General features: G+C 35.8%; 1 protein-coding gene across 2 annotated transcripts in view; it reads left to right on the top strand.

Annotated features, from left to right (window-relative positions):
- The window catches only part of LOC122812229 (intercellular adhesion molecule 1-like), a 79346-nt gene extending 66367 nt beyond the window's left edge, over window positions 1-12979 (top strand). For both annotated transcript variants that reach the window (XM_044084583.1, XM_044084582.1), the window contains one exon: window positions 11121-12979. In XM_044084583.1, the coding sequence (XP_043940518.1) occupies window positions 11121-11266 (146 nt within the window). In that variant the 3' untranslated portion in view covers window positions 11267-12979. The remainder of the gene's footprint in view (window positions 1-11120) is intronic.
- Window positions 12980-14004: the final 1025 nt, after the last annotated feature.

Here is a 14004-nt window from a genome sequence, read left to right as displayed (position 1 = left end):
TAAATAATCCACCACACTAGTCAATAAAATTTTCAACAGTGTGTCTGGCTTTGTTGGTGGGGTTATTTAAAAAAAAATATATAGATAGATTAGATAGATAGATCGATAGATAGATAAACAGATAGATAGACAGAGATATATACATATATAAATACACATATACACTCATGATATATAATCAGGCAAAGACAGGATGTGTGGGAGAGTGCATTAGCATTATCTATGAAACAGTCCAGCTCTGTGGTATGGGGGAAGACCCCCTGATTCGATCCAGGTGCCTGGAGCTAAAAGCCCCAGTACTACAAAAGACAAATGCAGTGAGAAAGGGATGAAGTTGGGGTGGAACCTGCTCACCACTTTCAGGGGGTAAGAGTGTGGGCAATATGTGTTTATGTACACTTTCAGAGGCAAAAATTGCACTGAAGGGTGCAGTATCCAAGGAGAGCTGAGCTATGATTACATTATATGTTGCAGATGCATGGATGAAAATTGCAGAGGCCACTGCATGCCAACCCCTTGAATGTACTCTGGGCATGCAGAGTGGAGTAGAAAACCTTTGTTCCTCATTGTAAATGAGGTCCCCACTCCCAATCTTCACAATCTTCGCCCTCAGGGAGCAAATGAGCCTTAGGAGGTATAAATGGATCAGTATATGATGGGTGAGAGAGAGAGATGATGATGATGGTCATCAGAAGATGGAACGAAAATATATTCTCCAAAACAGAACTAAGGCCCTGACCAAGTCCCAGGAGTACAAAACTAAAGGATTGCACACTTCAGCTTAGATTGAACCCAGCCCTTCCATGTCACCATTCCATCTGCTCTGCCAGTAATCTATTGCAGTTGCTGAGAAATATTTTGAAACATCATTTCTCCCTCATTCATATGTGATAGATACACACACACACACACACAACAATATGATGAGTGGAAGTGCAACTGTAAATGCAAATCTGTATTTTTTTATTTATATAAGTATATATAAGCAAACATATACATGTAGTTGCATCTGTTCTCATTGGTTTATAAATATTTATATAATGGATACAGCTGTTTTGTTTGCATATTACTTTAGTCAGTTTTGGTGGTACCAATCATTGTATAATAATTTGCTGTATTTCACTTGGTTCCCTATTGTACAGTCATGAAGTCAGTTTATTTATGTTCCAGGGGATGGAGGCAAAGCTCCAATATTAAGAGGTGGTGTAGGGAGTTGGGCTCCCCCACAAACAGTCTTTTGATTTGCTTATGTATGTAGAGTTATAAATGCTGTGATCACAAATGTAAATGTATTGCTTACTTTTGCAATTATTAAGTGTCAATGTTTTCAGCTACTTGTTATGACATTTGTGTTTCTTTACTGCATTTTCATTCAGCACTACTATAAACACACAAACACACACACATATAGATAGAGAGATAGATGGATGGATAAATAGATAGACATATAGGACTGCATACATTTAATTGAAAGTCATTTCATCAATTGGTTATGCTGTCTTTCATTAATTGTATATGTTTTCTTTTTTAACTGAAAAAGAATTGACTAAAGAATTAAAGTTCATATAGTATTTTTAGTTAACACTTTTTTTTGCTGTTGTCAGTTACAGACTTAGTATTTATTAATTGGAGATGATAAGCAAAACCACTGCATAGGATGAGTGGGATGCAAAGCCCCCACCCTCTGCTTAGTTTTATATTGCACAGGTGAGTGTAATAGTTAGTTTCTTGTTTCTATATGTCTGCAGTGGTAGTGGAATGGTGTTGTTGCCCATTAGGTTCAGTTTTTGTGGTATAGACATAGGTGTCATGGAGAACTATGATGCTTTGCTTAGAATAAAGCAACATGTTGTATCTTCTAAACATTTGCTTTGTGAGCTGGTTGAAGACATTGTTGCATCTACATTGAAGGAGTGTTTTACTAACCCCTCCTCATGCAACTCAGTGGTATGGTGTACAAAGTCATGTTAGAAGGAAGGTTATGAGGGATGACTGTGATATCTTCCTCTCTGCCAACAAAGTGGATTTGTCCAAATAGTATATAAGGGCTGCAATGGTCATCTCTCTCAAGGGTGGGCCATCAACTGACCCCAGGAACTACAAACCCATCATTCTGACAAGTCTAATATGCAAAGCCATGGAATGAATTATCATGGAAATGATCAACAAGGACATTGGTAACCTGCAGACACTGGACCCATACCAATTTGATTTTGTCAAGAGGAAAGTCTTGCCTACTCAACCTGGTAGATTTCTTCTGTAGGGTTACTAAAGTTGTGGATGAAGGAAAAATAGTGCACACTGCCTACTTTGACCTCACTAAGGCATTCGATACAATACACCACTCGGGTATTGTTGACAAACTCTCAGAACTATAAAAAACAAAAAAACCTCAGAGCCAAAAGCAGTATGACTGCAAATAAGCTTTACTGGTGCTTTCTGGTACCTTGGCTACTGCCATTGAGGAATAAATACACACCACATAAGCAGTCGTTTTATATACAAACCAATTACCACTTAATTAACAAATAAAGTGTTTCAATTAAAACGCTCACAAAATGTCCACAATTAAAGTGCCTATCCATCCATTTTTTTTCACAACTGTTTTACCTCTCACCACCCCCCCCCCAAAAAATTATATACAATACAACCCTCCATCATTAAATTCATATACGGATGTAAAACACTAAATATGTCAAATACTTCCAAAATTCAATTATGAACCTGCATTCAGGTCATGGAATAAAATTAATTTCCAAGTTTAATACACTTGGATACAAAGTTCTGAAATTAATAATAAACTTAGTTTTCATTTGCAACAACTTCTGTACATAACCACCTCCATGAGTGTAATAAGGTTTGGCCAAAATACTGAAGAAAAAACTACTGTCAGAACCAGCGTGAGCATAATGGAAATGTTGGGCCACTGGGTTATCCAACTTGACATTCCTTATATCCCCAAAAATGTTCCAATATCCATCTCTTAGCAACTCTTTTAGTTTTCCCAACATATCATCTAGTAGGTATATATCCACAACCTATGATGTACACCACTCCAAACGAACAACAATCAAACCAGCCCACAGCTCTATAGGTTCTGCCATTAATCCTACTTTAAATTTTTAATCCTAACACACACCTTGCATCTCCCACATGGAAAGGATCCCAGCTAGGCTCCTTCCTCTTGGAATCTTCTTAAGTTTAGCAATTCCTTCACATTTAGAAGCCTACTATATGAAAATATCACTCTCTCGGGAAAAATTCTATTTAGACTATCATCTTGTCTAACAATAGGCCAAAACCTTATGACTAACTCCCTCAATATTTTAGAAAAAGGGGAAACCTATTGACAAAGAAAATTTTTTCTTCCCCTTCTGTTTCCATATTTCTGTCCAACCAAACTTCATCACCATAGTCCCATGTCCCTTTGTATGCACTTCTCTCTATAGGATCTTCTCTTGCCTTCATCTCTGCCTTTTTCAATACATCCAAAGTTTAACTTCTACTTAACTTGAGCCTAACTCTATTAAACTCTTTATTAAACTGCATTTTATCAAACTTATTATTGAAAATACGTTTGTACTCCCCATAAAGTAAAAAGCTCAAAAGATGTGGAGGGTGCATACTGCTGAGACAAAAAATTATTCACAGCTGTTTTTTTTTAAATGACCTAAAATGTACTTTGCTATTCTTTCCAATAAAAAATTAAATGTCAAGAAATTGCATAGTTTCTGTGCGTGCTATAAAACCCACATGCATTTTTATGCAACCCCTCCATAAACCCATCAAACTCAGCCATGTCACTCTTGCATATGAAAATGAAATCATCAATGTAACGCTTGTAAATGACTAAATGATGAGAGTAACAACTGTTGTTCTAGATGAATAAGTTCTTGAAATAACCATAAAAATTATGGCATACAAAGGGGCAAAAGAAGCCCTTATTGCTGTATCCTTCTTCTGTAAAAACATCTGCTCTGAAATCCAAAATAGTTATGTGTGAGAGAACTCAAGAAGCTGAATCAAAAAAGTTGTTTGAGGGCCTTCGCCTATGATTTTTTCAACTGCTTCCAAACCCCATATAGTGTTGATACAAGTATATAATGCTCTAACATTCACACAAGCCCAATAAAATTACTTTCCCAATTCATTACCCCAATTAAATCAGAAAAATCCTTGCCATTTTTAATGGTGATGGAATCATGGGTAAATAAGTCTTTAAATGGACATCCAAAAAATGCACACATTTTGCAAATAAGCCCCTACTCCTGACGCAATTGGCCTTCCTGGAGTATTCTCTATATTTAAATGTGGCATCCTTTGGATGTTTTATGTAAACATCCTGACATCAGAAGGAGAAAGAAACCCTAGACACCCCCCACTCTAATATCTCAAGCAAAAGTGAATTGTATTCCATCACAGGGTCACCATATAACTTTTGATAGTTGTTACTATCCTGTAACAAGTCCTCAGAATGATGCATAAATCCTTACATAACTCAATAGATTGCTGGCTGGCTCACAGATAGGACCCAAGAAGTCAGGATTGGTGAAATCACCTCTACTAGGAAACCAGACACCAGTGTAGTACCCCAGGGCTCTGTGTTGGGCCTGCTCCTTTTTGGCATCTACTTCTCAGAAGTTAAGGCTAATGTGAAAGACCTCTGGCTCACCAAGCTCATAGATGACTGTAAATTAATTGAGAGGTATCATAGATTCTCTCCATGATATAAACATCCTACAGCAGGGTCTGACGCAAACAAATGATTGGTGTCAGAGCCTCAGATTAAACCTCAACAGGAAGAAATGCATTATAGTGTCCTTTGGGAAGTCATCCACACCAAAGCTCATTACTGAATTAATAAAACACCCCTAAGACTTGACCTGGTAGTTGGGGATTTGGGAACATATGTTGATAGTAATTTAGCCTTCAACCAAAATGTAGCCAAGATAGAAAAAAACATTCAATGTCACCCAACTCATAAGCAAATGTGTAGCATTCAGGTCCAAGGAAGTTATAGTACTATTCAGCTCAGCCCTTATCAGCCCCATCATTGAATACAATACCCTTTTACATACATACATACATAAGTTTCAAGCACAGGTATCAATACCCTGCTAGCCTGCCAATATACCAAAACAATTGTTCCCATAATGTGTCCAAGCAGTTCTTAAAAATATCTAAACTAGTACTTGCTTCAATGTAATTTGTTAGTCTATTCCATGCATCAGCTACTCTCTCAGAAAGCCAATTAGTACACTTCTCATTCCTATAGATTCTTCTACATAGGTTGTCTGATGATTCTCTATTACATTTTGATAATCCCAAACATTCCCAGAGGTAGTTGTTTCTAAATGCGTTAGATACCTGAATAAGATCTCCTCTTAAATATCTATACGAGACACTGTACAAGATCAGGTATTTTAGTCTTTCATAATAACTTAAATGTTCCCATCCATGGATGCTCTTGGAATATTTCCGCTGTACTCTTTCCAGTTTACTCATGCTTGTTTTCGTATAAGTTTTCCATATTGTTATTCCATACTCAAGTTTGGGTCTAATGTAATTAACAAATAATGACTTCATCATTTCTGATTTTCTAGACTTTATAAATCTTTTTATACAACCTATAGTTCTATACCTATCATTAACCAATTTCTTGATAATATTTAAAAAAACCTCAAAGCTGGATCTACCCATATACCCAGGTCCTTAAATGAATCTACAGGGTTCAGGCACCTACACAGTGAAACATTTCCCTGTGGCACATTTGGTGGGAGACATGTGGCTGAAGTGATATTTAGCTGCAGAGAAATATAGCCTTTTGTGAATTCCCTGTGGGGAAAGAAGCACACACTGCCTTACCCACAGGTTTAATACCCAAGTGCACGGGGGCAGAAGTAGTAATGAACACTGTGCTCAGTGTACAGTGCATGCTTTATGTAACTACAATATGCAGAAGTGTGCTACAGCATGGAGGAAATCCTGCATGCTACTGTAGTCACATCTGTGCTCTGGTATGCATGATAGCTAATGTTCCCTAGACACTGTGAAGTGGGTAGTGGTCCACACACCAATTATAAAGGCACTGCCCATTGTGCACTGCATTTTACTGCCACTGACATGCCCACTGGCCAGCTTGTTGCTGATGCCTGCCATACTGCCTGCTGTCTCATGTTGTCTTGAGGGACAAGGACATTATTTCCCCCCTGTGCATTTGTTTATTGAAGTTTTGGGCATGGCACCACATTCTTCTCTTTTCCCACATTCACAACAGCCATATTTCTCTGCAGCTGAATATCATTTCAGCCATGTGTCCCCAACCAAATGTACCACAGGTAAATGTCATGTTGTGTAGGTACCTGAACCCAAAGCTACCGTTTCAATCATTGTGTGCTTTATTAAATATTCATCTTTCACTTTATGTCTCAAATCTCATATGCTTAGTTTTTCATGGATTTATCAACATATAACTTTCCTTTGCCTAAATGGCCAATTTAGGCATGTTGTTTACGTTGTTTACTGTAATACATGTAATCAGTTTACCCAATTTCAGGTCATCTGCATATAGACAGTAGAACACCTCAGATGAAAACGATAGGTCTGAAATATACAATCAAAACAAATATGGACCTAGGACAGAGCCCTGTGGGACATGCTGACTGTAACCAAGAATTTCACCTTGGTCAGTTTCTGTACAATACTTACCATGTCCTATTTGTAAGTCAGGCAGCTATCCATCTTATCAAGAGTACATCAATACTTAGTTGTTATAATTTATTGATAAGTGTGTTTTGTGTAACTCCCTGTCAGATGCTGAAGTTAAATCTATGTGAATTACATCACAGCACCAGCTTTCATTCATAACTATTATGTTGTTATATAACATCATGTTACAGGTGATAATAGATCTGTTTTCAACATATGCATGCTGATATATGGTCTCAAGTCCCAACATTTCCAATTCTGACAATAACTTATCCGATATTACCTTTTCCATTATTTTTTTACAACATGAAAGTAGACTTAAAGGTATGTATGACTCTAGGTTTGTCTTACTCCCCTTTCCCCTTAAAGACAACTTTAATTAGTGTATGTCTCCAATCTTGAGGAATCTCCCCATATTTATACAATCCAATAAATAATAGATATACTGGTTTCATCTGTTCTTGCTGAAGTGTTCTCATGTCATTATTACTAATTATATCTCCTCCCTGTGCTTACTTTGGATCCAGTTTACATAGATCTTTTTCAATATAATCTAATTTGATTTCAGTAGCTGACGTTACCTGGATGTTACTAGGACAACTTATCATCCCCTTTGTGGAGCCAAACTGTTTTGCATTAGATTTTGTAAATATATCTATAATCTGTTGTGTCTGAGAATAAATTGTAGAATCTATACACATCTTATCAGTTTCGATGTCTTTACTCCTTCCACATGTTATGTACCATCTTATGTTTCTATAAAATGGTTTCCTATTGTGCTCAATCTTTATATACATTTTCTTCATTTTTTTTTCTTAATCCCGTCTTACATTATGATTAATTTATTTGTCTGGCTTGTTTATTTCAGTTTTCAAGGCTGTAGTTAGACCTCTTTCGCATTTCTTAATTTTTTTTCTGTCACCCTAATCAGGTATCTCGTTATTAAGAAAATATATCCCCCTGACATTGTATGCCTAGATCCTGATGTTAAACATTTTTTTTTTATTTTTGCACGCAATTTCTCTTTCAAATCTCTTCACATTCCTTCTGCGTTTTTTCCACTAAACGCATCACTCCAATTAGTTTTACACAGGGACTCTCTTGCTTCCATATAATCTGTAATTAATCTTCTAACTGCTTTAGATTTCAGTTTGGTAGAATTATCCAACAACAAATTAACCTTTAAAATCTCACGATCACTGCACATCAGTGGTCGTAAAACTTGTCATGATGTAACAGTAATTTCTTTAGGAACACAAACAATGTCTCGTATGTTACATTCCCTTGTAGGTATTTTACAATCTGAAGCAATTGTTGTTCCTGGGAATACTTTGTGAATAATTTCCTTACTAATATTGCTGAATCAATATTATTCCAGTCTGTTTCTGATAAATTTAAGTCTCCAGCCACTATTATTCTTCATGCCTGTGTTTCATGTTAGAAATATATGCATTCTTCTAGGTTATCAGTACTTGACTTTGGTGGTCTATACACTCCAGCAATTGTTATATGTTCCAAGGATGTCTTTATTGAAACAGTTATACAATCTACAGTACTGGTGTTATCACTGAACATGTAATAATCACAGGTGTCATAACTGTCTGTAATCCCTATCATAACTCCTCAGCCTGACTTTTTCTTAGAATGTCTGTTAACAGCAAAAACATTTATATGCTGACAGAACTGGTTTCTAGTCATTGTTCTTTAACCATGTTTTACAAATAATAACAGCATCAAACTTGTGGGAATATAACAAATTCTCCAATAAAAAACTTTATTATTAATGTTCCTAGCATTTACAATCATCAAGATGCATCGAATGTTGCATTCTGTGCACTGTTAAATGTTTGACCTGGCAAAAATCCTGCCTTATATTTGTCAAATATTGTAAAATATCTGCAGCATAAATTCTCTTTTCTGATCTTGACAAATGCATGCCATCCGGTCTGAACATATCCCCCAAATTAAGCTTGGATGCTCTACACATTGCCATTTTTTAAAATGAGACATTTTTTCATGTAGGTATTTACCCAAAAAAATCTTTTCATTCATGGTGACTTGACTCTCTTTTCTATATATGATTTGTGAAAAATATGTCCTAACACCTGTAGAAGCTATGCTAAATAAGAGGGTTCCCTACTAACAGTCAGAGAGTCCTTGCAGATGAGATCATTTGTAATGATGTGTACCAGACACCTGCAACAGTTGGAATGCCCTCCAAGGTTTATCACCAGGACAATTCAGGGTATGAATATCCTGTCCTAATCAGGTCACCTTAAGGCCCTGTCTCTTTGCACAGTCTCCTACAGGTTACTGAGAGATATTCTTTACCTGGTATACAAGGTATCCTGAGACCCAGTTCTGATGGACCTATTGCATATCTGCAAAACAACAACACAAGAACTCTAGATCCAATTATCTGAACTTTGGCTGTGACATAAAACATATTGGAACGATTGATATGTACCTCAAAGGATCCCTGCACTATGGAACAGGCTTCCCATCCACATGTAGTGGAGTTCATCCCTGACCCTTTTCAAGCAAAACCTTGATGGTTGAATGCAAAATCATAAACTCACCCCTGGTCTGACCCCCATGTGTCTGATAGACAGAAGCCAGCAATCAGTTAACTTATCCTAACAAGCATATCCCCCCACATAACCCATAGCTACCACCTTACTAACATACCCTCACTATACAGTCATCCAATGTCCTCGAGGACAAAACTGAGTTGGATTGCATGGCTAACCTTATAAAGTGCCTGGTGGTTGATAGCACAGTACAAACCTATGAGCATAGGAACCTATGAAGTAGGAATTTATTTTCCGTTGTTACTGTTCATGAAAGTTTGTGTATAAGTCAATCCTGATTTGCAAACCTTTTTAATAGGATTGTGGATGCTAGCATTCCCATTGTATCAAAGGAAAAATTAATGGGTCACTTAAAGGTTTATTGTTGCAGCTTGACACATGGTAGTTTTGTGTTTCAGCCCCACTGCTCCATCTTATTCGTGTGTGCTGATCCTAACTCTGCCCTTGTCTCTACCTCTAACCCAAATTTGTATATTATCTTATGAAAAACCCTTTGTGTAACAGCACCACTAGACAACACACTCAAACTACCCACAGGTTATACACACCCACAGCACCAAAGCTATCTTCTAACTTGATCCTTACTCTAACCCGAACCTACAAATATTCACACACAAACTCCTACCCCAATTCCATGTATCTGAAAGTTAACATTAACTGACATGCTTACCTAAACTTGAAGCCAATCCTTTTGACGTTAACAAATTCAGCAATTCCCATACTCAACAAAAGGAATGTTTGACATAAAAACACAACAGTTTAGTCTGACAGACTAAAGTGCTCCCATATATGTAAATAGCTAGACAGATAAACAGATAGAATTATGCATAGTTAGATGTGTGTGTGCCAGGGTGTGTGTGTGTGTGTGTGTGTGTGTGTGTGTGTGTGTGTGTGTGTGTGTGTGTGTGTGTGTGTGTGTGTGTGTGTGTGAGTGTGTGTGTGTGTGTGTGTGTGTGTGCATATGTACACCATGTAATAGACTGAGGATACAGAATGTCCTGAACTGTTGACTGTTGTAGGGGTCATAAATGAGTATTATCACATCAAAAAGTGCAGAGATTCATTCCTGAGAAATTCAGGTTGATGTATTTGGGGTGCAGTGTCCCTAGGAAGATGTAGACGCTGGGCAGTGCATAATGAAGCTACTGTCCAGATATTCACAGAATGTCCAGATTTTTTCCTCACATGTTTGGTCTGCCTCTCATAAAATGTGTGGTCTTCTAGCAAACCACTGAGGGCTGAAGTCATGAAATAACAGATATTTGAGTTTCAGACTTCATATCCTTCAGAAAATGTATGGTAATGCAAAACATTTTAATGTATCAACTTTCTAAGTTTATAAAAACAATATTTTAAAAAGTCCCAATTTTTCAGCCTTTGTGCTCCCATTATTTTTGGATTTGTCCATTTTATTTTACATTTACAGGTTGAGCGGTAAGTGAACAGGAAGGGGACCATAAGGTAATTGTAAATGCAACATGCAAAATGCAGGTCACACGGTGCCAGCTTTCTGACAGAAGGTGGCAACTTTTATTATGTGCAATCTGTGCTCCATGATATCATTTGGTTTTAGCATTTGAGAGCCCAGTTGCATTAGACTTGCTTCTTGTAAATGGATTATGAAAAGTATTTCCAAACTATCTGAACATAGTATCTGTGTTAATGTAGTAAGTGAAGTTTCTCATCGTACAGCTGTAGTGAAAAGCCAGTCCTTTAAATGGTTTGTTTGCTAAGTTGTTTCAAGATATGAAAGCAAAATCAGTAATATAGGAACAAATAAGAAACCTTGTGTCTGATTTTGTGCTTTCCTTTTGTGTATAGCCATCCCAGTGATACTTATCTGTGGATTGTGTGGATGCATAGGAATGCTACTTATTTTTGTTATTATCTGCCGTCACTTAAAAAAGCAAAATAAGCTGGGAAGATACAATGTGCTGAAGGCTTTCCTTTCCACGAACAGGACATAAGGCAACACCAAAGAAGAAAAACAGGAACCATTGTAAAATCCATTCTAACATTCTGATTGTGACTTCTTAAAGATAAGATGATAAGACCTGGCTATGAAGAACACTAAACAATCTGTAAGAGCAACATGGATTTCACTGTATAACAGTTATTCCAAGCAAAAATGTTTGTAGAATTCAGCAGTGAAGAAAGGTGCCAATAAAGCAACCAACAAAGTTACTGCAAAACAAAAAACAAAAAAAAAAAAACAGGAATCATGACTGAAGGAGATACCCAACCTCATTCACCTCAACAATGACCTTAATAATCCAGCATCTGTGTAAAATGTCCTAGCAGTTTAATGACTTGCAAGCTCATCTTGCAACACAGCAAATCCAAATACATAAAGAGGGTTAATTACATAGGCATGCAGCAACAAGAGGAAGAAACCTAGGTCGAGTTCTCACCAACTATATCTAACACACTGAAGACTATGGACACAGATCCCAATGACATAATATGCATTTATATATCCTTTCATAAAAAGAAAGTAATCTCTTAACCTATTTGCTCCTTGAAAACCCTGAATGGTACCTCAGTATTTCTCCGCAATGCTATTGCAAAAAGATGACAGATCTAGAAAGACTCAAAAGTGGCACAACGTGCTCCCAACTCAACTATAAGGTATTTGTCCTTCATAGAAAATCCCAAATTCCTACCACATATATTGTCCAATCCTTCTGTAATTGTCAAAAGTAACTGGCTTTGTTGGAGTGATGAAAGTAGCCCATGCGAGGAAAGCCTATGTACTCTTAATGACATCTAAAAAAAGGCTTACTTAAGTATCCACTGCAAGCTACAACAAAATACTTTTTTTCCATCTAGACCAAAAGATTTTTAACAGACTGGATGATAATGTAAGTCTTTTTTTTCCTAATAATTTTTATTAAAGTTTTAAAACAAACATGAACAATATCAAATACTTAATAATAATGAAAAGTTACAAATGTATCAAACTGAATAGAACATGAATTAGTTTCTTATCTTGTAAAGATAACAAAACAACTATTTACAGAAGGTGTCTACTAATATACAATTAAGCATATATATGTGATTCAATTAATATCATATGTCAAGCATTGCTTGTTTAAGAGGTCATTCAGTCTTTTCCATGCATTATAAGAGGATGTGATTCTTATGGCTTTTGTTTTCATTGTGATAACTTCCAGCTGGCAAACTTCAGTAGCAGTATTCTTGAATTCCTTAAAGGAGGGTATTATGTCACTCCTCCACTTTCTTATTATTATTTTCCTTGCAATTGACATTACGCTCCATAAAATTACGTATTTCACTGTTGTAACACATTCTGGTATTGGAGCATTAGAAAGAACCAAGGATAAGGTCAGTATGAACTTGTCAGAGAATAAGGCCTGTAAAAAATTATTAATTTCTTCCCAATATATTTTGATTTTAACACATTCATAAAATGTATGTTCCCAATCAGCTTGCCCATCTAGTTTACACCTCCAACAAATAATTCTAGATTTGGAAATAATTTCTAATTCATGAGGTATATAAAATAATCTATGCATATATTTCCATGATAACATTTTCCATTTCAGTGAAGAATGTAGTATGTTTAGATGATCTTACAAGTATATAATATACTGTTATTATTTATAATTTCTTGTGTGAAAATCATTAAAAGTTCAATAAAACTTTGGGATTTTTTTTAACTGTTGGTTGCATAATTTCTACTCTTTTTTTCAACATATTGTATACAGGTTTGAACATGTAACCACAATTCTTTTTCCAGGTTAAATTTATCCAATATGTAAGAGCATGTTAAACAATTTTTTTGTGTCATTTGAGACCAATATATTAAGTTATTTATTTTAAATATTTCCATAATCGAATCGTTAGAGGATGTAATATTATTTTGTAGGTAGGCTATTTGGAAAATAATAAACAACTATGCTTTGTATGCTGGATTTTTAAGAAAAAAGGTTCTTAACATTCTTATTATATTAATTATGTCTGAATTGATTTTAGGATTGGAGTTATTCATAAACTCTTCTTTTAGTATCCAATACAAGGAATTTTGTGAAGAAATAGATTTGTTAGGATGTGTTGAGAAAGTGGATTGTATTAAAAAATTACCAAAAAGAGATTTCCATTTGGCTGTATAATGGGAATTTGACCATAAGATTGTTGTCTTAATAACAGAAGTAATGGAATATAGTTTGATGTTTGGTAAACTAATGCCTCCATTCAACCAGTCCCTAATATGGTTATTCAATGCTATTCTTGGTCTATTGGGGAACCATAAAAATTTTAGTATTATGGAGTTAAATTTTTGTTATGTGTTTGGGTGGAGATAAAGAAAGAGATTGTACTATATAAAGGATTTTTGGAAGAATAATTGATAATGTAAGTCCTTGACACTAAAACAACTTAACTACTAAACTACTGGATAGATAAGTTGCAGTGATACAGAATTACTGCCTCAGGAAACTCAGATATGCTAGCCTCCACTTTCTAACCACACCAGAAGCAACAATAATAAAATGAACAATAAAGGGGCAGCTTCTGATACTTAAACTAAGACATGTCTTCAACAATGTTTACTTGTTTGACATTTTACTATATTGACTGTGCCTGCTTATTGAGGCAGGATGTGAACTACAATCTCATTCTTCCCAGAAATAACAATTATTGTATGCATTAATGTATGTCTTAATGTGAGGCTATAAAACATGAC

The sequence above is a fragment of the Protopterus annectens genome, chromosome 9.part0, assembly GCF_019279795.1.
Source record: "Protopterus annectens isolate FY-2018-M chromosome 9.part0, PAN1.0, whole genome shotgun sequence".
Taxonomy (NCBI): domain Eukaryota; kingdom Metazoa; phylum Chordata; order Ceratodontiformes; family Protopteridae; genus Protopterus; species Protopterus annectens.
The sequence above is the reverse complement of the archived record's forward strand: the minus strand, read 5'-3'. Positions and strand labels throughout refer to the sequence as shown.